At 44.6% G+C, this 26,784-nt stretch overlaps 1 protein-coding gene across 1 annotated transcript; it reads left to right on the plus strand.

The window, feature by feature from the left end:
* The first annotated feature begins 10,575 nt into the window (after positions 1-10,575).
* LOC125947045 (uncharacterized) lies at positions 10,576-12,015 on the plus strand. Its single transcript, XM_049671353.1, has one exon. The coding sequence runs from the start codon at positions 10,747-10,749 to the stop codon at positions 12,013-12,015; it is 1,269 nt and encodes a 422-aa protein (XP_049527310.1). The 5' UTR covers positions 10,576-10,746.
* Positions 12,016-26,784: the final 14,769 nt, after the last annotated feature.

Genomic DNA, 26,784 nt, shown 5'->3' on the forward strand with positions numbered 1-26,784 from the left:
CTCGGCTTTCTGTGCTACCACCCCCACCCTCCTTCCAGCCATCCATTGCAAATAAAAAATGTTTCCATACTGCCACACTGGCTCCTGCACCCAGCGGCTCACGCACGCACTAAGTCCACCAACATGGCACATTGGAAACAATCTTTTGAAATTACCCGTGAAGAAAACAAACAAGGCTGCATGCTGCAAGCTTTGCTCCGAAACTATACACACTGTAGTATAAATTTCATCAAATTTGATTTGGCACCTAAAAAGAAAGCATGAACATGAGTACATGCAACAAGAGAAAGGGCTGGTAACGTCGGCCTTTAGTGCTGGGTCCAGCTCTGTGCCTGTTCATCGAAAGGCTGTTCTTGACGACACCATAATATATAAGGTCTCCATGAACACTATTTTTCTCAGCATAAAAATATGCTATGTCATCATTTTAGCATTAACACATTTAAGCTTAAACAATATTAAAACATCACAAGCTGTTAAAACATGCTGGCCATGCAAATACTATAGGTAGCGGGAGAACTGCTTCTATGGGAATTAGTAGGGTGGTTGTACTGTACCAGGTATGTCACCAAGCTACTTTCCCTCAACCTTGGTAATGTGTTTTGCATATTTTTGCAGTTATTAATGCGTCTGATGACATCAGCTTTATGGTGCGTTCATAGGTAACTCAATAAAACTATCAATATGTCTTTCCTACGTTGAGGAATTACAGGAATGGAATTTAACTGCCTGGCCATTCACGGAGTGGGAATGGGCTAAGTTTTTTCATTCCGAGCATTTAAAGGAATGGAATTGTGGCAAGCTCTAATTTTGCGGAATGGAATTGGAGTGGGGGCGCCCATTCCGCAACACTGCTCAGTATACTGTAGTCATGGGCGACTTCAATGAAAAAGTGGGAAAAAGCAGGCTGGTGAACAAGCAATTGACAACTATGCCATCGACTCTAGGAACTCTAGAGGAGAGATGTTGGTAGAATTCGCGGAAAGGAATAGGCTCCAAATAATGAACACCTTCTTCAGGAAGCGCAGTAACAGGAAGTGGACCTGGAAAAGTCCTAATGGAGAAACAAGGAATGGAATAGATTTCATACTCCCTGCCGATCCCAGCATAGTGCAGGATGTAGAAGTGTTAGGTAGGGTAAAGTGCAGTGGTCATGGGTTAGTGAGGTCTAGAATTTCTCTTAATTTGAAGAGAGAAAGAATAAAATTAGTCAAGAAGAAACAGGTCAACCTAGAGCCAGTAAGGGTAAAAGCAAACCAATTCAGGCTCGTGCTCGCGAACAAATATCCAGCTTTAGAACAGGAAGACAACATAGAGGTAATGAATGAAACCGTAACTAGCTGATCTCAGAAGCAGCAATTGAAGTAGGAGGTAAGGCACCAACTAGTAGGTAAGCTCTCCCAAGTAACAACCAAATTTAAAAAAAGGAGCTCGGCAGGAAATCGGGCTGGTGCCCATGGCCAGTTAAAAAGACGAAGGCCCGATCTCGGCCATTTGGGTTGGGCCGGGCTCAGTTTTTGCACATGGCCAATCTGCTGGTGGTCGGCAGTCGGCATCGGGCCGACGTCATGGGCACAGGTTACTTCATTGTGGCCAGGCTTGGCCGCTGTACGGGCCGACGACTTCCGCACGACCTTCACAATACGGCTTGTCCACGGCCAGCATTCTTTTGCCGGCATGTATATGTAGGCTATTATTTTTCTTTTTTTTTTTTTTTTACTCATGCACCGAGTGCTTTTTTTTTTTCTTATGTCGACTTTTTAAGGCCCCTGGCGCCGGCGATATACCAAATATTCCGCTTCTTCAACAGAGTTACCTTAACTGCAAACATTACATTATGGATAAGTTACCAGTGGAGCAGCATTTAATTCAAAGTTGCGCTAATTATATTTTTATTTAATCGCTTGAGGGCACACGTCGTAATGGCGGAATTAGAGGCCGTCAGCGCGCAAGACTTATTCAGTCGGAACCAGTTTTGTAAGTATAGCACCAATTTCGAGATATACGAGGTCAATGTCAGCAAAATGAGTTAGTGTCCAGAATACTACCCTCGAGCATTACATATATTCGCAGTGCAGCAAGAAAATACAGATGATACCAAGGGATTTTTGGCCCATACTTTGACATATATATTGAAACAGGTACTAGTTACAAAATTGGTTCCAACTGAATAGGCCCTGTATGTTAACAGGCTCATTTCCACCATAGCAGCATGTGCACTAAAGTTAATAATTTTAAAAAATAATTGGCCCGATTTGTCATTTAGTAACTTATGGACTACTACTCCTTAATGTCCACCTGTTAGATGCAACCCAGATGAAGAAACAGATTGCTGGTATCTGCAACAAGAGTTAGTTTTACATAAGAAAGGACACCATGTATAATTCGCTATTTAATTAATGCACATGTTTGCGTCCTCAAGCGCGCTTTATATATATATATATAGAAGGCAAGCGCTTTGTAGACAAATTATCACTGCAGTTGATTTTTGTTGACTTTAATTGAACTATTTAGATAGAAACACAACAGAAAACTGGAATACTTTGTTGTGAAATGCTTTAATAGTTGGTTAGTGGTTGTGACAAACATAAAACGTGAATTAATCAATGAGAGTCTTGTATGGGTACTTGAAAATGTCCTTCCTTGAATTGCGTACACCCGTTTACCTGCAGAGAACTCTGCAGCCAGACTGCACTTGACTGATTCTGCTATGGTCTGGTATCTGAAATACAGACACGCACTACGTAAGTTTCAGAAATGGGACATGTATAACTATTGTTTGGGTGCTGAATATCGGACCAGATGCTTCGTGGCCTCCTAATAACTCTATAAGCATTGTATAAGTATAGCACCAATTTCGAGATATACGAGGTCAAAGTCAGCAGAATGAGTTAGTGTCCAGAATACTACCCTCGAGCATTACATATATTCGCAGTGCAGCAAGAAAATACAGATGATACCAAGGGATTTTTGGCCCATACTTTGACGTATATATTGAAACTGGTATTATGAACACGTCCTGACAAATCCATTTTTCATGATAAACCCTAAATATGCATTGCACATGCAAACGCAGTCTCACATGATTTAGCCTCAAAACAAGCGTTGCAAAAATCTGACGCTAGCGGAGCGAAATTCTCCTTTCTTCAAATTACCTTGTCACCACGACTGCAACGTACATACATCGTGCGCATGGCATATACAGGGTGTCCCAACTATCATGCACCAAGATATAAAAATATGCAAATGCCACGTAGCTGGACAGAACCAAGGTAATGTTTGCCGTCGCTGGAAGATACTCATTATTTTTTGCATTCCGCCTAATCACATAATTAATCTTAATTAATTATACTTCTCAAATATTATAATTATATGAAAAGTGTCAATGAGAAAATTGTAGACCAACGTGAAAAACTCCCGATACAGCTTTCTGTTGCTCAATATGTGTTACATAAAAGTGTTTTTTTGAGCGTGAAAGGCGCCCACGAATACACGCAAAATTGCCGTGCGACTCGCCACTCAAGGCACTTTGCGTGTATTCGGAGGCTTCCTTCACACTCGGAAAAACGCTTTTATGTAGCACGTATTGAGCAACAGAAACCTGTATCGGGAGTTCCTCATGTTGCTCTACAATTTTGTCATTGACACTTTTCATCTAATTATAATATTTGAGTAGTTATTAATTAACTAAGACTAGTTATGCAATTAGGCAGAATGCAAAAAATAATCTGGGTATCTTCAAGCGACAGCAAACAAAATTACCTTCGTTCTGTCCTACTACGTGGCATTTGCATATTTTAAAATCTTGGTGCCTGATAGTTGGGACCCCCTGTACAATACGGGCACTGCATGCACACATCGGTGCTTCATGCATATCACGACTCACCCACATTCTCTTAATTCGCTTGCAAGACAAGCTTTGGCATGCAAACTCTTGCACATTGAGTGCAGCTCCAGAAACCACAAGACATCAGATTTTGGCCGCACTATTATAATGTCGCTTGTGGGGTATTCGCTCGCTATCGGGTCGCGGGGAGTCGGACTTCCTTGATTTGTCGCGCGCCCATGTAAATGTTCTATTGGTAGTAATTCGGCTAGTGTGCATTGGTGTATGAAAGGCGTAATAAATTCCCTTGTGATTGTTTGCACTACTGTGTTGTCATTCCTTTGTCCCAAGAGCATGTATGAGACCCCACACGCTTTCAACAGATCGAAAAGTGCAGATGAGCTCTCGAAACAAAGAAACCATAGCCTTACGCGCTCTCCTTCCAAATTAACACTACAAAAGATAGCCTCTAATAGCATAAATAATTCGTGCAACTTATGAGTAAATGTGGACGTCCGTAGGAGGGGAAAATTCGTAGGCTGGAAATGTCCATTTTTCGCGAAGAAGCGCAGCGCCATAGAAACTGTGCGAAGCTGTGCCGATCAAGCAGCCACTGAACGTCTCTTCCCGCCCAAAGCTTGCCCAAACAGCCATCACCACCTACGCGCCTGCCTCTTGCCAGTCCTTCCTCGTGAATGCTGCCTCAACCGACTGCCACAGACGGTTGAGGCGACTTCCTTCTCTCTGTTATCTTGCTCCCCAATCCCCCAGCCCAGGCGGATGTCGGCGCCGACTAGGCGGTGACTTTTATTCGGGTGCCGACTAGGCGGCAGGCGGGGGGGGGGGGGGGGGCATCCTATATGATCAGCCAGCAGCGTCAGGCCAGCGTGAAGCCGACGTCTCTGGCCAGCCAAAACTTTCGTGCTCGGCATTATTCAGCCCTACGCATCCGGGCCAGCATCCGTGGCCAAGCCAGCACCGACGGGGTTGGCAACATAAGTTGGCCTTTTTACGGCCCAAGCTCTTCAAGCCGACATGATTGGCTCCCAGCGATCTGCCGAGCACCGCCCGATGGTCGGCCCTCAGCCTATTTTGCTTGGGAAAGGACCTAATAAAGAAACCACAAACCATGAAAGTGTAAAACTCAAGGGATCAGATAGAATTCGCTTAAGTGTCAAAATTGATCAACAAGAAGAAAGCAAGGGATATTCGAAATTATAACGTGGGAAAGATTGAGGAAGCCGTAAAATATGGGCGCAGCATCAGATCAGTGAGAAAGAAACTTGGCATAGGACAAGGCCGATAGGCTAGGCCTTTCGGTCCCAACGTGGGAGTGGCCCGCTTCGGGCTAGGAAACTAGCGCGACCCAATGGACCAAAATAAAGTTTTTCCATCCATCCATCCATAGGCCAAGGCAAGATGTGTGCACTGAAAGATAAGCAGGATAATATCATCAGCAATTTCGATGACATAGTAAAAGCAGCGGAAGAATTCTATACTGACCTGTACAGTTCCCAGAGCAGCCAAGCTACTTTCATTCGAAGTAGTGATGAACAGGATAGAGAGGCTCCTTCTATAACTAGCGCTGAAGTTAGAAGGGCCTTGAAAGACATGACCAGGGGAAAAGCTGCTGGAGAAGATGGAATAACAGTCGATTTAATCAAAGATGGAGGAGATATGCTTGTAAAGCGTGCGGCCCTTTATACGCAATGCCTGATGACTTCAAGTGTACCAGAGAGCTGGAGGAATGCCAACATTGTACTAATCCATAAGAAGTGAGACGTTAAAGAATTCAAGAATTATAGATCCAGTAGCTTGCTTTCAATAAAATATTCACCAGGATAATTTCCAATATAATCAGGGCAACACTTGACTTTAGTCAACCAAGAGACAGGCTGGCTTCAGGAAGGGATATTATAGTACAATGGATCACATGCATGCCATCAATCAGGTAATCGAGAAATCTGCAGAGTACAATAAACCTCTCTATATGTCTTTCATAGATTATGAAAAAGGCATTTCATTCAGTAGAGATACCAGCAGTCATAGAGGCATTGCGAAATCAAGGAGTACAAGAGGCATATGTGAATATCTTGGCAAATATCTACAAAGATTCCACAGCTACCTTGGTTCTGCACAAGAAAAGTAGAAAGTTACCCATCAGAAAAGGGGTCCAGCCAAGGAGAAACAATCTCTCCAATCCTATTCACTGCATGCTTAGAAGAAGTATTCAAGCTCTTAGACTGGAAATGGCTTAGGAGTGAGGATCAACGGCGAATATCTCAGCAACCTTCGGTTTGTAGATGACATTGTCCTATTCAGCAACAATGGGGCCGAATTACAACAAATGATTGAGGACCTTAACCAAGAAAGTGTAAGAGGATGGTTGAAGATTAATATGCAGAGACAAAGATAATGTTCAAAGCCTGGCAAGGAACCAAGAAATCAGGATTGCCAGTCAATCTCTGGAGTCTCTAAAGGGTACGTTTATCTAGGTCAGTTAGTCACAGGGGAACCTGAACATGAGAAGGAAATTTTCAGAATAATAAAATTGGGTTGGATAGCATCTGGCAGGATTCGCCAAATCCTGACTGGCCGGGAGCTAAACTACTGTCTTTGAAAAGAAAAGTGTACAATCACTGCATTCTACCGGTGCTAAAATATGGTGCAGAACCTTGGAGGATAATAAAGAAGCTCGAGAACAAGTTAAGAACCGCACAAAGAGCGATGGAATTAAAAATGTTAGGCCTAACGTTAAGAGACTGGAAGAAAGCGGTGTAGATCAGAGCAAACAGGATAGGCAATATTCTAATAGACATTAACAGAAAGAAATGGAGCTGGGCAGGCCATGTAATGGGTCGGATGGATAACCGGTGTACCATTAGAGTTACAGAATGGGTACCAAGAGAGAGAGAGAGAGAGAGAGAGAGAAGTCATAGGGGAAAGGCAGGGAGGTTAACCAGGTACCAAGAGAAGGGAATGAAGCACAGTCGAGGACTGCAGAAAACTAGGTGGGGTGATGAAGTTAGGAAATTTGCAGGTGCAAGTTGGAATCAGTTAGCGCAAGACAGGGGTAATTGGAGCTCGCAGGGAGAGGCCTTCGTCCTGCTACAGTGGCTAGTAGTCCTGCAGTGGACATAAATATAGGCTGATGATGATGATGATGACCCTTTAGTGGCACCTGCCGTTACTGCGCGCGTTGGTCTTCGCTTCAAATGCGATGCCTTAAAACGTGGCGCGAGACTGCGGCGCCCGACTCATGAAGACATAATTTTCAAGGCGTCACTCGCGCTTACCATCGCTGTTAGTGAAGTTGCCAGCGCTCTCGCCTCGAAACCAGTCCAGAACGCCGTGTTTTTACACGCAATCTATTTTTTCCACGCACTCTTCGTCAAATCAGCTGTTGTGCACCTTAAACTGCGGTGCGTATTACCTTGCTAATCTTTGTCCCGCTCTCTTGAACCTAGGAAGAACCGAGACGTGTTGAGGGACATTTTTTTCTACTAAGCGAAAATGCGACATAATGTTTACTAAGCGAAAATGCGGCAATAAACCTAGCTCTGTTGTGCGTCTTTTGCTTTGAGAGAAATAGCATTATCCTGCATTCTAAACGTCGAAGTCGTCGCCTTTTATTCAGATTTACGTGCACTAATCGTGTGGTGCGACGACGCTGCTCAGACGCGCCTCGGGGATCCACTTTCGTTATATAATAAAGCAAATGGACGGAATTTGTGCATTATGTATAATTTATTCATTTGTTTTCGAACGCGAGTATAGCTCCACAGCAGAATTTTCCTTCCTCCATGGTTCCGCTGTAATCGAAGAAACAGCGCTTTTGAACGGGACGAAGCGTTGAGACAACATACACGAGCGCTGTCGCTGTTCTTTCGGACAAGTATGTGAGACTACAGGCGCCGAAAGCTTATGCGCAGATCACTCATTAGACACGGTCATCAGATTCTGTCTGTACTGCAAAATGCGATAGGAGCACTGCATAGAACCACTACGGCAGCGACGTTTACGCCGCTGCCGATTGCAGCGCTACGGCCAACTTAGCGGCCGAAACTAAGCAACGTGAGTGAGTGAATAAACTTTTATTATTACGGAGACCAAACTGTTGATGCCCGAAGGGCCCTATTCCAGCTAGCCGTGGCTAGAGTGACCTAGCCGTGGCACTGTGCTGATATGATAGCCTGGACCTGTTCACTAGCCGTAGCTGGTCCTCAGGTCCGAAATTAGGCGTTCAGTGTCGTCGTTGAGGTGTTCTCTGGTATGGTGTTGTAAGGTGTTCTGTGTGTGGTTAGAGTGTGGTTTCGAATTCCGAAACAGAGCGCGCGGAAATCAGCGATGTCGGTTTGTGAGTACTGCAACCTACGGTGCGCGACGAAGGGCAGTTTAAAAAGACACGCCCTAAATGTGCATAAGGTGCATCTCACCGGTCCAAAATATGAATGTGATGAGTGCAGTGAGAAGTTTTTCACTTTACAAGAGCTTAAGTCACATCACATCAGCGAGCACGATTTCCAGCCGGCACACCACCATCATAAATTTCCGACAATGGCAGGTAAGTCACTGTGCTCGCCTCGTAACCGTATCATGAACCAACTAGCCCGATAGTTAATCCTCGCATGACTGTGTATGCCAGGCGGCAAGGATCTAATACCGGTGTCGCACGGCCACTTTCGATCGCGATTAATCCCGATCTGGATCGAAATTCTCGAGCGAGATTGGCTCCTTCCCGCAGATTGGACAAATGAGCCAATCGCGATTGTAAGTACTCCTTGCGATACCCGTATCATATGCGTTGTCGGTTATCAATAGTTAGCTTCGCTGCAATACAGCGAAGTTATGCTGTGAGCAAACTCAAAGTACTGCAATTAAGCATACTCGCCGTGAAGTGAAGCATATCCAGATTGGAGGGCACTGTCACGGTGGTGAGATCATTTAGTATGCTATAAAATAACAATACCAAATAATACCGAATGAAATGTAAAAATAACAATAATACAGTAGGTAGATTCAAAGCTGGAACCATGGTCGTCCTAGGGTTGGAGCCACTGAAGCCGGAGTGTCAAGAGCGTGTTGGAGGGTGTTCGCATACGTACAGACTATTTCACACACGCCTGGCACATGGAGGCCACGGCCCAGTCTGGGTTGCAGGTTTGGTGTCCCCATTGCCCCATTGTTGTCCTGGAAGAGCCGACAAAGTGTCATAAAATAATTACGCTATAGTTACTTGTAGTACTTGCTCAAGCTATCACGTCTTTAAACATGAAAACAGTACAAGGGACGGGACAAGAAATTTGTATTTGTCTCACTTTTTCAATTCCTTGTGCTGCTTTTGTTTTAAAAATTGATGCACCAGCTAGTCCAACAGCAAACTGAATTTTCTTCATGCAATATATTTTGCATGCTTTACCGCATTACAAAGCTGCATTACGATGAAGCCATTATGGAGTGCAATTAAGACCCTTGGCGTAAGAGTCTGTAAAACGTTTGTAAAACTGCTATGGTAATTTCCAAGTCAATCTTCGAGCTAAGCCAGGTCAAGGTTTTAAAAACGAAGTGGTGCCTTGCATTTATGGCGAGAAAGTGGTAGGAAATACCAGTGGTGTTCTTCTGGCCGTGCTGTTGCCCCCTATTAATAGAACAAGTCACATTTTGCATTCCACAGGGAAACCATAAAACATGAGTGACTCACTCACACCCATACAAAAAAGCATGTATGTGCGTCACCATGCAATGTACTTCAGAAGGACCGTCTGTTGGGTTAGTGGGTCTAACATAGTTACTTCCAGATATAGCGCAAAAAAGTACACATACACACGAAGAAGACACGACAGGTGCATTGTATGCGGGCACGACTTATGGAGTGCAGCATCGAGGCACTGAAATGCAATGCCCCTATTTACTATTTTTGAGTGGGCAGAGTCAAAAGGCAAAAGACCCTTCTTGACCCGTGGGAGGTACTCCCAACATACATGGTCTATGCTAAACCTTAGCCTGGGATCCAGGAGCTGTAACCCTTCAGTGCAAGGTAGTTCCTGAGTGAAACTCAAACCCTGCCCTGCTTGTATAAAAACATCTAAAATACTCTCAGGGAAAGTGAAGCCGCCCTAATTAAAAGAACTTAAATGTCATTGACATACCTAAACACTTTAAGAACCTTCCCACCATTAAGAGCAAAATCAAGTGCCCTGTTAATATCAGCGAAAAAGATATCACATAAAATTAGAGACATAAGACCCAGTACACACGTCTCTACGTTGCAGAAAAGGCTGCTTGTTAAAAAGAATAAGTTACACCGAGATAAAACTCTAAAAGCATTAAAAAAAATTGTGAACCGACAAGCAGGCACAGTTTTGGAAATCGCATTCCCTACTCTTTTCAATAGAATTGCTAACAGCAACTAAGAGCTTATCTTGAGGTACTGAGTAAAATAAATCCTAGTAATACCAGTGGCGCACCGACAGGGGGGGGGTTCGGGGGTTGTAACCCCCTCCCCCCCCCCTGAGGCCGGTTTAACCCCCCGTTTGTTTAACTCCTTTTCTTTCCTTGCGCATTTGAGTACTGCAGCTAAAATGTAAGACGCGCAATCGTCTGCACACTCGCAAAAAGCAAATTTTTTTTTACAATTTCCCGTGAAGAAATTGAAATTAGTGCTGTTTAGATGGTATTGGCAAACTGTCAACCCCCCCCCCCCCCCCTGGCAGGGATCCTGGGTGCGCTACTGAGTAGTGTAGTGTCCATGCATAGCACTTAGAATGTAGGAAGGCAACCCTGGAAGAGAGCAGGGAGCTTCCAAGATGGCTGCGATGTAGCACAAACATGAGCACAAATAAACCCATATGCGTTCCCGAAACAATCGGTCGTAATCAGTCGTATTACTCCAACTACGACACGTTACAATAGCGACGAGGATGCGTCTGAACTACGTGAAGGCTGCCAAGCAACTATTTGAAACGGAACGAATATATCAGCACACATCGACCGAACTTCTACTTTGCAGTATGGCGCACGGCATGCTTCCCTCGTTTCCTTTCTCCGACGCGCGTGCCACTGACGCCAACAACATCGGCACTGAATGGTTGAAGTGGGTGAAACGCTTCGAAAACTTCATCGTAGCCTGCGGCATCACAGCCGACGCCCGGAAGACGGCCCTACTACTACACTATGTTGGTGAAGAAGTTCATGACATTTACTGTTCGCTACCTGATCCTCCCGCAGCCGCAACTGCGTCTACCGTTTCAAGCACCGATGGCTCCAGCAACGCAACGCCTCTCTACACCGCAGCACGCAAGAAGCTCGATGGCTATTTTGCACCCCGAGTGAACACTACCTTCGAGATTTACCGCTGCCGTCAAGCCAAGCAAATGGAAAACGAATCACTCTACGCATTCTACGCCAGACTACGACAGCTCGTTAAGCACTGTGCTTTCGCCAATGCCGACACCGAAATCAAGAATCAAATCCTACTGTCTACAGTGTCAACACGTCTACGCCGGTATGCCATGCAGCATGACCTCGACTTGCAAGGAATTCTCAAACAAGGCAGGTTGTTTGAAGAGGTTGAGCACAACATCTCTGTGATCGAGCAAGAACGTCAGCAGTACAAAGAAAACTCAGCGTCAGCGTCTACACTTGCAGTGAACTCCAAGCGCACCTCGCGACCTCATCAGCCGAAGTACCACGGGAAAGCGCCGTCACGGCCTCGCGAGCTTCCGCGCCATCAAAGGACAGACGCAACGTGCTACAACTGCGGAAAACCATGGCCTCATAGTGAGGGACGCTCCAGTTGCCCCACTCTTGGCAAACAGTGTAATGCTTGTCACAAAACTGGACGCTTTGCTAGTGTGTGTCGTTCAACACGCAAAACCGTGCATGCAGTCGTGCGGGAAAGCAGCCCTGACAGTGATGAACACGCTTTCATGACTTCCTCTCACTGTCACGCAGTCACAGCGTCTCCACAGGTGGATCTCAAACTCGATGGTGAGACCGTCCGTTTTACCATTGACACTGGCGCTACGGTGTCTGTCATCGGTTCGAATAGCTTAAAAAAGCGTTTGAGCTCGGAAACACTGTCCAAGACGTCTACGAAAGTATTTGCTTATGGCGCAAATTATCCTTTACCACTACTCGGAAAGTTTGACGTTCTCATCACTTACAAGCTAGGACAGCAGCAGCCATGAAACTGTCTACGTTGTGTCTGGAAACTGTACCCCACTACTTAGTTTCTCTGCAGCTTCCCGTCTAGGACTTGTCCAGATCACGTACAGTGTGGGAGAGATGCCAAACAGACTGGATCCGAGAGTGGCCTACCTTTTCAAGGGAGTGGGCTGTCTAAAGGACTTCCAGGTGTACCTCCATGTTGACCCCCTTGTTCAACCAGTAGCACAACCTCACAGACGCATCCCCTTCTCCATTCGAAAGCCACTGGAAGAAGAGCTTGAAAGGCTACAGTCCCTCGGCATAATTGAAAAGACTGAAGGACCAACCCCCTGGGTATCTCCAATCATGGCAGTACCGAAACCACATGCCCCCGAGCATATTCGAATGTGTGTCGACATGCGCTGTGCTAAGCAAGCCATCCAGCGTGAGAGACATGTCACACCGACAGTGGACGACATCCTTGTTGCTTTGAATGGATCCATCGTATTCTCTAAACTTGATCTGAAAGATGGATACCACCAACTAGAACTTGATGCATCATCTCGTGTGATTACCACATTCTCTACACATGCTGGACTCTTCCGATACAAGAGACTCAACTTCGGAATCAACTCAGCAGCCGAAGTGTTCCAGGACACCATCTGTCAGGTTCTAACCAACATCCCCAACGTGCTCAACGTAAGTTATGACATAGTGGTGTACGGAAAGACTGAAAAAGAGCATGATGAAGCTTTGAAGGCGACACTGGAATGTCTACTTGCAAGTGGCCTCACATTGAATGTAAAGAAATGCAAATTCTACCAACAGGAACTTACCTTTTTCGGGCATGTGTTCTTAAGCAAAGGTGTGCAACCAGACCCCACTAAAGTGTCTGCAGTAATCGGTGCCTCACCACCTACCAGTGCCAGTGAAGTCTCTCCTTGGTCTTGTTAACTACTGTGGTCGGTTCATACCGAACTTGGCCCACCTCACCCAACCACTCAGGCAACTCACAGCCAAAGGAGAGGACTGGTGTTGTACAGACATACAGCAAGATGCCCCGGGCGAATTGAAGAGAAAGCTTTCCGAGGCCGCAGCTCTTGCCTACTTCGACCCAGGAAAGGACATCACACTCATTGTAGATGCTGCTCCTCATGGCCTAGGTGCCATTCTCACGCAGACAACCGGAAGCGAAACCAGGGTGGTAGCATATGGGAGTCGTGCCCTTTCTCCTGTGGAGGCACGCTACTCTCAAATTGAAAGGGAAATGCTGGCTGTAGTGTGGGGAATTGAGCACTTTCACATCTACCTGTATGGGACAACATTCCACCTACTGACGGACCACAAAGCATTGGTCAGTATTCTCAGCAACCCCCGCTCCCTGCCTTCAGCACGGCTAGAGTGTTTGGCACTTCGAATTCAACAATACACCTTTGAAGTGCAACACACTAGTGGTCCAAGCAACCCATCTGACTACTTGTCCCGCCACCCAGTAAACTCCACAGAACCGTTTCGGCGCATGGAGTCTGTCGCTGAACAGTATGTGAACTTCATCGTGTCTCACAGCCTACCTCGTGCCGTGACCATAAAGGAGGTAACCGAAGTGACGTTAGCTGACCCGGTGATCAACTCGCTCAAGCAAGCCCTAAAGCAACCCCAGAAAGGCAAACAATGGAAGAGCACAACTCTACAGCCTTTCTCTCGCGTTGAGACAGAACTGTCAGTCTCCAAAGAAGGCCTTGTGTTAAGAGGCACGCGGATAGTACTGCCAGCACAACTTCGCACAAAGGCGGTGCACCTTGCACATCGAGGCCACCAAGGCATTGTCAAGACAAAACAGCTGTTGCGTGAGGTGTGGTTTCCAGGGATAGACACTTTAGTGGACGAGACAGTTAAGAGCTGCCTGGCATGCCAAGCTAACACACCGGTACACCATCGAGACCCTTTGCCAATTCAGGAGCTTCCTCAAGGCCCGTGGACAGAACTGTCGTTAGATTTTGCTGGCCCTTTCCCTGATGGCAAGTATGCCATGGCAGTTGTGGATGATTTCTCCAAGTACCCAGTCGTTAGCATCTTACACACTCTTGCAGCACCTACAGTCATCAAGCAACTGCGCACTATATTCGCTCAGTTCGGCTGTCCAGAAATTGTAAAGTCAGACAATGGCCCACCCTTTCAGAGCGAGGGTTTTGCAGAGTTCGCTAGCGAGCTCGGATTCAAGCATCACCGCATCACTCCACGGTGGCCGGAGACTAACGGGGAAGCCGAACGATTCATGCGCACCCTCAAGAAGTCAATACTCGCAAGTCGGATCAGCCACTTGGATTGGACCAATGAGCTTCAGTCGTTCCTCCTGGCTTACAGGTCCACACCCCATGGTTCCACAGGAAAGTCTCCGTTTGAACTTCTATTTGGGAGACCCATGAGGAATCTTCTACCGACACTCGCTGCTGATACTCAGAACTCAGCTCACTCTGAGGCGAGACAGTATGACACCCAAAGAAAAGCATACAACAAGCAGTACGTCGACTCTCAGAGACACACCAGTCACAACCAGCTGCATGTTGGACAACAAGTCCTCTGCAAACAAGACAGGTCAAACAAGTTCTATCTTACTATGACCCCCACCCATACACAATCACCAAAGTCACTGGCTCCAAAATCACAGCGTCCAGAGATGGAGTGTCGATTTGTCGCAACTCTAGCTTCTTCAAGGATGCGAGCACAGTTCAAATGGAACGACACCAGGACCAGTCCGACATGCCAGATCTGGACGATGCAGCTGTGCCAAGTAACAGCGACCTTCCAAGCCACAGCACAGCTACTCCTGGTGAAGCTCCACCAGCAACTACCAAGACCGCCTCACAGCGTTACCCCCAACGAACCAGGCAACGACCTGAGCGCCTGAAAGACTATGTGTGAACAAAAATGCATTTTTCTTTTTCCACTATGTGTTTGAACAAAACTGAATTTTCCTTCCCTGAGGGGATGATGTAGTGTCCATGCATAGCACTTCTTAGAATGTAGGAAGGCAACCCTGGAAGAGAGCAGGGTAGCTTCCAAGATGGCTGCGATGTAGCACAAACATGAGCACAAATAAACCCGTGTGCGTTCCCGAAACAATCGGTCGTAAACAGTCGTATTACTCCAACTATGACAAGTAGTACTAAGTAAAACAAACAGTGCCGAACTGGACTTCTTGAACTCTGTTGTCTGAAGCAGGTAGCAGTATTGCTCACTTTTTTAGATTGGTTTTATCGCCTTCGCATAGGGAAGGGGGATTGACACTTGTACGTGTCCACCTTATAAATCGGAGGGTGTGTCAATTGAAATAAACTGTTGGTAGTAGTGCTCTTCTGCGTCTGATGTGTCTTATTTATGTGTATGTGTACTTCTTTGCACTATATCTGGAAGTAACCATGCAATGAAGTACACCGTGCTTCTGCTGATCCCGTCGTTGCTGCGAAGGCAGCACTGCTTGCAAATGTGGACATGTTTTTACACTGGATTAAAGTGTGAATGCTTATAAAATATAATGAATGCAATTTTTGAAACAAAAAGTATGCTACACTTAATAAAAGCTGCCTTGTGTACATCAATCTGCGATCATGTGGTGGGCCTGCAATGCTGCTACTACAAAGTTTTACACAACAGTGTCGGAGCATGCAGTTGTTTGCAGCTTTTTGTACTGATTTAAAATTATAATTACTATTTACATTGCAAACATTCTTCTCTTCATTCCTCCCAAAATCTCATGGCATATTGTGGTTGAATAGTAGTCCCTTTAAGTTGGCGTTATAATCATATTTTTTTTATTCGAGAGATCGAAGGTGTTTTGCCCCACCCTCACACCCTGTATTGGGTTTTCGTGGCTGTATTGTGTCCTTGTGAATTCACTGTGTTGACAACACAATGGTCAGATGTCTCACGCTGAAGAAAATTATAGAAGGGGCTGCCACACGTGTTCTTGTGCTGCAGGCGGTCTGCATGCAAGTCACACAAAACACAGGGAAAGGAAAGGACAATGTGTTTGTGCTGTTCTTTTCTAAGCAGTGGTCATAGCAACCACTTTGTATCGGTTGGGTGCTAGTGCAGCTTTTGCCTCGTTTGTTTGTCATTACTTTGGCAGAGCTACCCTTGTTCTTGGGCTTATTACTTGATGAAAACGTGCTAACATCTGATGCGTGGCCAAGTGCCTCAAAGTTAAAGGGTCCCTGAAACGGTTTCAACAAATTTTGTAGATGCGCAGGGTACAGCTACAGTAAAACATTAGCGCCACAATTTAAGTAAAGCATCTCATTTCAAGAGAGCTGCAGATGATTACAAGTTACCCTGCTCCCTAGCCATGCTTTTTCTCCTCAACTCGTTCGTCGAGTTATTGGGGCTAAGTTCCGCCTTCACTGGCTCTGAGTCATGATGTGACATTGTGTCGTCTACTTCCGGTTGTCTTGAAGCCAGTGCGCGAAGCCTCTCCAACCTCTCTGCTAGTTGCCAGACCGTCAATCTCCCACAAGAGCTATCCAAGTAGCGTCCGCTGTGAACGTTCTGTCGCAGCGCCGAGCGTGTGATGAAAGGGCTTAAGCGGCCTGCACGGTGCAGCCTCCCGGTGGCGCAGAGCTGAACCAGCCCAACACAGAGCTAATATTGCATTAACCAAGTGTAAAACATTTTAAACATATAAACAGACAATGGGTTCATGATTACGCTTCTGCCAAGAATTTACTCCAGGAGCAAAGTAGAATACACTTGGTTACTGTTATACTAGCTCTCTTTGTCTGGTTGAGCTCTGTGCCACCAGGCGGCTGGGCGCTGTGCAGGCTGTTCATGTTTGTGCCTCTGCTCATCCGGTAAAATGCCCAGGCCCAGTCTGCTTGTGGTTGCGTTTACCCAAATACCAGACATGCTAATCCTCCGAAATTAAGGGACGGCCGCAAACGCTTAGATGCTGGCGCCGATCGGATACCGACAGCCCAAAGCGCTGCTAGAGTGACCTAGGTCACTCTAGCGCTGCAGCCACATCGCTTGCATGTTGCCTTGCAGACGGACACAATGTCGCAGCTTGACATGTTGCCGATCGCTAGATTTGCAGCCCACAATGTAACAAAAGAAAGCTTGAGACCAGCACTAACCGTGCAGTTCGCGTCACTATGGAGAACGTTGTAGCACAAGCAGACACTTGCTGTGTGCCGGAAGTGCTTGAATGTTGTGATAAATTGTCTTTCCGTATTCTCTTTCTGTTACTTTTTTTTATACAAACAAGTTAACCAACATTACAACTATTGCGAAACAACATTTGTTCACCTTAAAGTTGGAAAAATTATCGATGACGCAACCTGGGTTGTCAGTTGGATAGTTCGCCCAACTGATGTCAATTGGGATAACTGCGTCACTTGGGAGGGGGCGGCCTAAAACACGGGGTAGCGGCGCCGCTGTGATTGGTAGCGATGCTCATTTTTAAAACCCTATAATAAATGACACGCTTTACGCGGAATGCTTAAATGCGTCACTTAATGATCAGAAGGACCTACCCTAGTGACTCCATACATTTGTACAAAATCGTCAAAATCGTATCAGGGTCCCCTTAATTGGCATAATTGATGTATAATAATTTGCAAACTGACAAGACCAAACATTGTGAATTAATTTTTAGAATTAACAAGGGTAAAAAAAAACATTCCCTTACTTTATTGGCTTAGTCTATTGTTTACTTTTGGTACATAGGCCCGGGTAAGGTAAAACTATTCCAGTCTGTTTTTATTCCAAATATGCCCGCAGTCCTTTGTGATAGGTCAAAATGGCTCAAGCACATAGGTGCGGCGGTGCCCGTCACTTTGACCTATTATGGAGGGCTAATGGCAGATTTGGAATAAAAACGGACTGGAATAGTTTTACATTATCCCGGCCATAATTGCGATGTTCCAGCATGTTAAAGAAACTTGTTAATAAATGCACTGTTTATCATTATTGGATATTCAGTTATAAATCTTTGAAGCTAAGTATTTGTATTCGAAAACTTTGATATTCTCACACCTCTAGTGCTTGGGCTTGGAAAATATTAACAGTCCTTTCTTTGTTCACAGCACATGAATGTCTCATCCATTTGTAACTTTCTAATTAGCTTTCAGGTCATGGAAAGAAAAAGTGGAAAAAGTCACCCGGAGCCGCTATATCATCATCACAAGTGCAAGAAAGGGAAACCCCCAGGGAAAGGAAATAACGTATTTCGGCTGCCATCGGTCCGGAAAGTTTGTACCGCAAGGTATGGTGCATAGCCCAGTGATGGCCAATGGATTTCATTTATGCCATTTAATAACAATTCTACTTGTCTCCACTATTTTCTGCTGCTATTTTACCGCTTTTCATCTTTCTTTTCAATGCTTGTGGCACTTCTGCAGACCTGCAGTAATGCATTTGTGGTGTGTTCGAGATAAAAATTTTGAGCACATATGGCGATGAGTGGATGCTAAAAATATCAAATAAATCACACACAGTGTATTCTTGCTCTATTCATATGACATTTGTAGTAGGGGAGGTATTGCACAGTTTAAAGCACTTGAGATCTATGGAAACTTGAAACATTTTCACTGACAACTGCTGTGAAATGCCTGTAATTTAAATGGGAGGCATTTAGAATGTGCCCAGTTGTACTGTTAAGTGCAAATGACATTGTGCCTCACACTGGGAATGCGTATTTGCATGGAGTGTGTTGTTGGTACCAGACTATCAAGCACACAGTGCCTCTAAAAGTGTTAAGTGTCGATTTACCTGATATAAAACTGCTGCACGGGCATTGCATTTATGAAAGCAAAGGCTCGACCACCAGTGACTTGTTGCCACTAACCTGAGTGTCATAATTTAAGGCACACTAAAGGCTTATAATGTTTTGCCATTATAGGCTGCCTGTTGCCATTTTGCATATGCGAATACATGACTTTATTGAATGCAAAATTGGCATCAAAGAGACAATTGCTGTTCCTCAATTGGAATCATTCATACAAAAACTAAGGGATTTGGATCACATGTGATCTCTCTGGTGCCGTGCTGATAATCGCAAAGGTCACTCATTAATGAGTCATAGGGTGCCACACAGAGGGTGCTATCGGTTTGATTGGATTTCAACCATCCGTTTCAAAAGCCTGAGCCAAACTCGAGGAATCAACAATTTCATAAAATGTTTTTTTATTCTCAAAACTGATGAAGTTTACCTTTCACTTGCAATAGGTAACTGTAACTGAATAATCAAATATCGTGTGATATTGAAAAGATATCGAATATTGAAAGGACCTTATTCCTGCATTAGCAGTGCTGCTTTGATTTACCAATCACATCATCTTGCTGACTGAAACACAGTTTGCAAAATTATTGGCACATTTGTTATTGTGGAAATTTAATTTTTTTGTATAACTTTACTTCATATTTGGATTTAATGTTCTTTTAAACGAGTACTGCCACAAAATTTTTTATCTTGCTTTTTTCTTGCTAAAAGGGTACCGATGCAAGATTTTGCATCTTGCAGCTATATAAAATATATCTGTAAACTCATTAATGATGGTATGGTACCAGAGCTCCTTCATTGCACAACAAATTATTCATTTAATTTTTTTCTAATGTGACCAGTTCAATACGCTCACCAAAAGCAATGTGGATTTTGGGCATAGGATGTGTTGAAAATTGTCATCTGTACATAACGAAAACTGGACATAGTGGTCACATGGTATTTTTTTTTTAACTGACACGTGTCAGTCAGCCTGGTGGGCAAAGGGTTGCAAGTCAAATAATGGCTGTGTCGCTGACAGCTGGGTACATGCCAAATCGGCTGATCATACCTCTCACTCTCCACTTATCCACATTCCACACATGCATTCCTCTCCTGTTGCTTCTGTCGTTTTACTCTCTTGGAAAACACAGCACCCTTCTCTTCTGTATCGTCTAGTCATTAAAGCTTCCACATGGTGTGTCTCCGACTACTGCACTTGCATGCGTGTCAGTGACATCACATGTAACTCAGCCATATTCGTGACATGTTGGGAATGCTGGTGGTCAACACAGCCACAGCACTGCTTCATTTGGGTCATTTTGAATTTTTTGCATTAGAAGATAATATAATTTGTAATGTTCAAGGAATTGAGGCCTTGTACTATCTCTACTGAGTTGGCACTTTCTTAATTAGACAAAAAAAGAGAGAAAAATTTCTTGGCACTCTTTTGACACCCCTGTTACACAGGCGTCTTTATAGTCTTGAAGAACAAGGTCGTTAGCTATAAAGGAGGCGAGTGCATATCTCCACTGTCATGCACCTTTGAAACAAAGGATCTTAAGTGCTGAGGTGGTTGCTAGAGCACAGCGGCCTGCAGCACTACCACTTTGAGAAAATAAAAGTCATCAATGAAAAGAAATTTTAAAGTCTGTTTCTTTTTCTTTGTGTGGTGAATTACGTCTTATCTTGTGCAGCTTTATCCTATAAGCATGTCACTGCTATATTTGTGCCACTGGTGAAACCTGTGGGATTGGAATGTGTGGCGCTAGAATGAAGTCATCTATTCCAGCTCTATTGTTATCATGAGTGCCACCAAAGCCACTCTACACATGGTAATTGCAATTGAAAGTTATAAATCTGGCGGGACGTCAGCCTTGAATGCTTGCTCATAGCTGAGCCCCTGCTCCTTAAGTGGTCTGGCACATAACTTTTTTACCATTTTTTCCCTCGTGACAGAGATATAGGTTTTTCACAAGATTCCCACTTCAAATCAACTTTTTCTTATTGAGTAAAAACTACTGAATGGTCATTTTGGGTTAAAAGCTTCACAAGTAGCATGACTGGCCCAATAGGCCTTACATGGCACTAGCATGGAACCAGCATTTCAAATCACAATTCATGTAAATACTAAAACAGTCTACATACTCGAAAAATACATTCTAATAGATCACGTTTGACTTTCTCAAGTGTCACCATGATCAGTTACATTCAAATTTCTACAACCATTTACATAACGCAACTCATGTAAACACTAAAACAGTCTATGTACTTCAGTCTCATTGAACTACTAACCACTGAACTAGGCCCCACAATGGCAAGAACAGTAAGGGAATCCCAGAAACAAACAGCTTTAGTAGTTCAATCTTCAAAGGAAGAAAAAATATAAATAGACAGAGTACAGTGTGGACTAAATTATGTCTTCTTTTTTCTACTTGGGATGCTGTAAGCACCTATGCTTACTTTAACCGGGACATTTAGTGGCTGCTGCGGTTCTTGGCGCCAGATGTCTGACAGAATTAACCACTCGAAATATATTTTCCAGGCACAGGTAAAAAAAAGTATCCTCCAAGCCTCAAATGTGGCAGAAGATGTTTTGCTGGGATGACTGTCACTAAGAGCAACACAGAAATAAATGTGGTGTTCCAGAGCAAGCACAGAGGCCACGACTTTGATATACGTCATCTTCATCTATCCAAGACTGAAAGAGCTTCCATTGCTGGTAATGATCCACCTCTTTTTCTTCTCTGCAGACATGAATAGCACTCCACTAATTTTAATGCTTTCAAATGCATTGTTCAAGGAGGTGTTAACTACTGAACTGTACTGACGGATGAAACAGAGTAAATAAAATATGAAGATCACAGATTTGACATTGTTCATGCCACCACTAAAATTTTAATACATTTTCATGTTACAGTACACTATGTCATATCATAAAAAGCCAACAAACAATGACACCGAGGACAACATAGGGGAAATTACTTGTTCTTACTAATTGAATTAAAGAAATGATAAATTAATGGAAATGAAAATAGATGAAAAGCTGGCCGCTGGTGGGGAACGTCTTTGCATTACGTGTGCGATGCTCTTACTACCGCAGCGCCATTTTCCCATCCACTTTCTGGGGTATTTATGTCTTACAACTAGAACTAACCCTGGGAGTGTTAGCCAGCGCCACCACTCACAATCCTAGGTGGCGGATGTTCAGAGTGAAAAGCCAAGGGAAATCGCAGTTTCCTGAGACGTGCACTGAAACTTGGTAATTAACGTAGAGTGCAGTTGTATTTTGGAGTCAAAGTCTGTGCTAAAATGAAATAAATAATTAATTTTGGTATTCTATCAAACGCTTTGCCCTGAATGAGTGCTTCAATGGTGCAAGTTTGCAAAGGGCAACCAAGGACACCTATGTGAGCCTTCCGACTCTCAAGTTTGCCCAACAAGATGCTCTTGTGTCATTTCAGCAAGGGTAACAGAGGCACACTTGATATGCTGAAACAAGTTGTAATAGAACCTAACCTTTATACAATCAGAACTTGTCTAACAGGTCACTGGCCATTCAATGGAAAGGCCTCCCATTAAATAATGATGCTGCAAATCAAGCTGAAAAAGAAAGTTCCCCGTGGGAAAAATGACAAAATCATAAATCAGGAGATGAGCTACAAGTCTTGGAAATTCTAAGTCACCTGAATGTTTTTTGTGAGTGCCGCAAGTGTTCCAAATCGTTTTGTTGATTTTCTCAAAACCCATTTTTTAACAGCGAAGCTGTTTAAGCCAGCCGTAATTTGTGGTTTGTGGTTGGCATCAAGAAACTATCAAGAAATAAAAGAAAATAAACATTCTTGCCGAGGCGAGATTCGAACCCGCGTACCCATGGTCCCAAGGCGAGCGTCGTAACTACTAGGCTATACAGCTACGCTTGCAGAACATGCATTTATGCGAACCATATGATTCCGTTCGAGCGTTGTCGTCTTTGTCCACAGCTGGTGCGTTCGCACGCTCGTGCTCTGCGAGGTGAAGAAGAGGTTTTTCGTGCTAGAAAGATAAAGAAAATAAGAGTGAGAGAGAGAGAGAGATGCATTCACGGAACGAGTCTCCTGGAACGCGGTGTCGGCATTAGAACGCGATGTCAGTGTTGCAAGCGCAGTGACGGCCGTAAGTCCGAGACGCACGAAAAGAAATTATCATCATCATGAGTAATAAGATGAAAAGTTCGCGCGCACTTTCGGAAAATGCTGGGCTAGGATCACCCAGCTCTGCTGTTTCAAGTGTTGCGCGGCCGAGTGCAAGGTTAAACTTTTTTTTTTTTGCAATTGTTTCATATGCCAACAAGCATAACTCTATTTCCAAGTGAAGATTTTTAAGTGAAACCTTGTACACTTATTTCTCAGATTAGGCCATGCAAATGAACCACCAAAAATAAAATCTTACAGCAATTTTCGATATGGCTCCATTATTTATAGCAAGGCATCAGAGAAACATGTCATGGTGGGTATTTCATAATTAAGCTCTCAGGGTTTATCAGATATCGTTAGTTTGTGGTTCATTGCACAGATCGAAGCCTCTCCTATGTTACTGCCAAAAATAGACTCATTATGATGAGCTAAATTTAAGTTATGAGTGCTGACGTGAGACCCCCATTAACATTTTTTTAAAACTATTATAATGAAAAAATTTGCACATTGTAAGGGAGTGAGTTGCCTAGAAGAATGTGCGCTATAAAATAGACTAACAAATCTGTATTCTTACTCTTCAGTAAAAATTTTTTTACAGGACTTGGTCTCATACGTTTAAACGCCCTTCACCAAGTTTGGGCATAGCAAACTGACAAGCTTTGGGGATAGATCATGCGCTGCAGGTCCTGTTTGCAAAGTATTAAATCGCACCACTGCATGAAAGCAACTGACGACTGAAATTTCAAACGAAAGCCTTCCTTCCTTTCAAAAGAGCCCTGCTTCCAGCCAACGAATCAAGGTCACATTCGTAAACTGACTGCAATGTCACTGATTGTGGCCTGTAACTTCGGTAAATCATACAATGCACAATGTGCAAAACCACCACTGAAAACCACCACGCTGCACTGCAAAAAAATGAAGAAAAATCGGTGCATCCATTCTTTGGAGATGATTGGTGACTTCAATGCGATTAGCGATCTTATGATTGGTGTTTAATTGGTGATGATATGTTTTATGTGTTATGATGATTATTGTATCCCCATGCCATATCCCCATGTCATCCACAATTAGGAAACCTTATGGGTGCATTAGAATGCAAGAAGTGGCAGTCTCCCTATCAACCACAATACCGAATGACACCATGACAGAGTATATCACATTGTAATCACTGCACCCCAGTTGAAACTACTTAGCAATCTGCACTATCCCTAGTGTTCTGGCTGCAACTTTGCTGCAATGGCCATCCATCAGGTGGCTGTATTTGATGTGGAGGTGTCTGTTGCAGATAGGGCACTACAGTAAAACCTCCTTAATACGTAGTTGGCAGGGAATCTAGATCAGGTACGCACTAAGCGATGTACTAATTAACCGACAATGGCAGATGAGCGGCTTTAAACTTACTGGCCAGGAAAAACTATGTCTTAATTCTCACTAAAACACACGCAGAGAGGTTTTATTTGCGAGCAGGCAGCAAGAAATCTGATTTTCACTTGCTGCCATGGTGACCTTGCAGCAGCGACGTATCCTCAGACTTGGCAAGACCACGAGCCAGTTTCTCCATCAGGCCCCACTTAGCTATGAACGCCCTCATGGCGGTCAACATATGCACCACGTCTTATACAGAAGGGCTATCCTTCGTTTCCATGTCATTGTTGGGAGCAGCAAAAACATCATGGGTACCATGTTTTGACGTCACTATCGGTGCCGACTGCAGTCTGGGAAAGGTCCGTTTGCCGCAATTTCACTATCTATGGTATGTGCGCATGACATTTCGCTGATCCCACGCTTGTACGTGCTGAAAAATGAAGTAAATAACATGCACTAACCGTTTGGCATGTGGTAAGCGACTACGGCTCAAGCGGTCAGCCAATACATTAGTTGTAATGGCGACAGGACCGGGGATTCATTGTGAGAGAGAGAAACTTTAATGAATAAAACAAAATTTCAGGTCCTGTGGTTGGGGCCCCCAGTCCAGGGCTCCACTGGCGCGAGCGGCTCACTAAGCTTGGTCTAGGAGAGCCAGTTGGCTGTCCTGATCCTTGTCCGCAAGCCGCGCATCCCACTGTCTGTTAAAATCTTGTGTTTTTAGTTGTGTGGATTTTATATGTGTCGGTCTGTTTGGGCATATCCACGTGATGTGTGGTAACGTTGGCGTGTCCCCGCACCACGGGCATTCGTCAGTGTATCGTGTTTGGTGAATACGGCTAAGTGTATGTAGGTGTGGGTATGTGTATGTTTGAAGTCGGCGTCAATTCCTCGCCTGTTGACTATTTAACTTTGGGTGAGGGCGTCCATATCTCCTCCGCTCCTGTCTTTGGTGTTCGAGGATGTCGCGCGGTGTAGAGGGGGGCTCGTCACTAGGTTGGTCTGCAGCTCGCATGCTTAGTACGCGAGCTAGCTGGTCCGCCCTTGTGTTGACCTCCATGCCCTCGTGTGCGGGGCACCAAGTGAAGTTGTGGAATCCGGTAATTTGACTCCCTAGAATTTTTAGTACTAAGAGCGGCGCCGTCCCGGAGAGATACAGGCGACAGGCGGTGTGAGTCCGTGAGTATGACCGAAGATACATCCCTATTTTCCGCGTCCCTAATTGCAAGTGCAATCGCTGCGGCTTTTGCTGTGCTGACAGATTTTGCCCTGACCGATGCAGCTATCATGCGATTTTGGCTCGTGGCTACCACTGTATACTTGTCCCTGCCCGTTTGACTCGCGTCTGTGTAGTACATGTCCGTTTGTCCTCTAAATCTCTGGTGCAAGGTTCTTGCTCGGGCCTTTCGGCACCCCGCATGATATCTCGGGCTCGTATTTTTTTAGAATTGGGGACACCACTATGTGCTGCCTGACTTCCCGGGTCATCTGCACTGTCTCTTCTGCACTAAACTGCGGCGGAGGCCAATGCCGAGTTTGGTGACCATATATTTATATATATATACTGGAATTACTTATTAAGTGGGCACATATTAAGGAGGGATTACTGCATCGCTTTAACCCTTTCAGTGCTGTTTTTTTTTTCTGGGATAATGTAAAACTAACACAATGGTTTACCTTCATTTATTAGAAGGAAAGAATTGACACGGATAATGGCAAATATACTCTCAGTATGGTCCTCATATTCCTACCTTCGCTTTCGTTCTCCTACCTAGTTTTGTTCTGATGTGCATGCTTCTGCTCTGCGATAGAGCTGCCGTGTCAGGGTAAAAAAAGAAACCCCTACTATAAACGTACAACAGATTGCAGAAACATGCAAGTGTGGTCCTTGCGCTACAGCACAAATATTTGAACGCAGTCGCCGCCGTAGCGGTCCACAATATCAGGGAGCCACCCCACCGATCGGCGAATGTATGCTCCAAGCGGTGCGACCACACCCACGAAGGGGTGCGTCACCGCGGCGTGCTAACAATAACTCAGACTGAGAAAACCCAGAAAGCTGAGAAATGATGCTTCTAGAAATATACATCAGATGGCAGAACTACCTCGGAGCTCACCAACTTAGTGTTACTCCGCACATCCGACTGGAGAACGTGCTAGTACATTAGTGGCACTGAGAGGGTTAGTATTATTAGCCATGTTATACCCCTTGTGTCAGCCTGGCACATCCAGTCTAGGGAATTGGCCAAGCATGGGCACATACCAATATCACATACACAGCGCCGAAGTTGTGTGTTTGGGCACATACATAGTAAGCCAAGTTGATGACTGTGCCAGCCAGCAGCCAGTTGTCTGTTTGTGGACCACACACGCAGTGACCCATGTTGTCTGCTTGGCAAGACAGTACACACCTAGTGGCCCAAGCTAGTAGACAACTTGTGTCACTGGGTATGTGAAAGGTTAGATATATACCGGAAACTGGGTGAATTTCCCAGAGAATGCTAATTGCAACAAAA

The sequence above is a fragment of the Dermacentor silvarum genome, chromosome 7 (assembly GCF_013339745.2).
Source record: "Dermacentor silvarum isolate Dsil-2018 chromosome 7, BIME_Dsil_1.4, whole genome shotgun sequence".
NCBI classification, from domain to species: Eukaryota; Metazoa; Arthropoda; class Arachnida; order Ixodida; family Ixodidae; genus Dermacentor; species Dermacentor silvarum.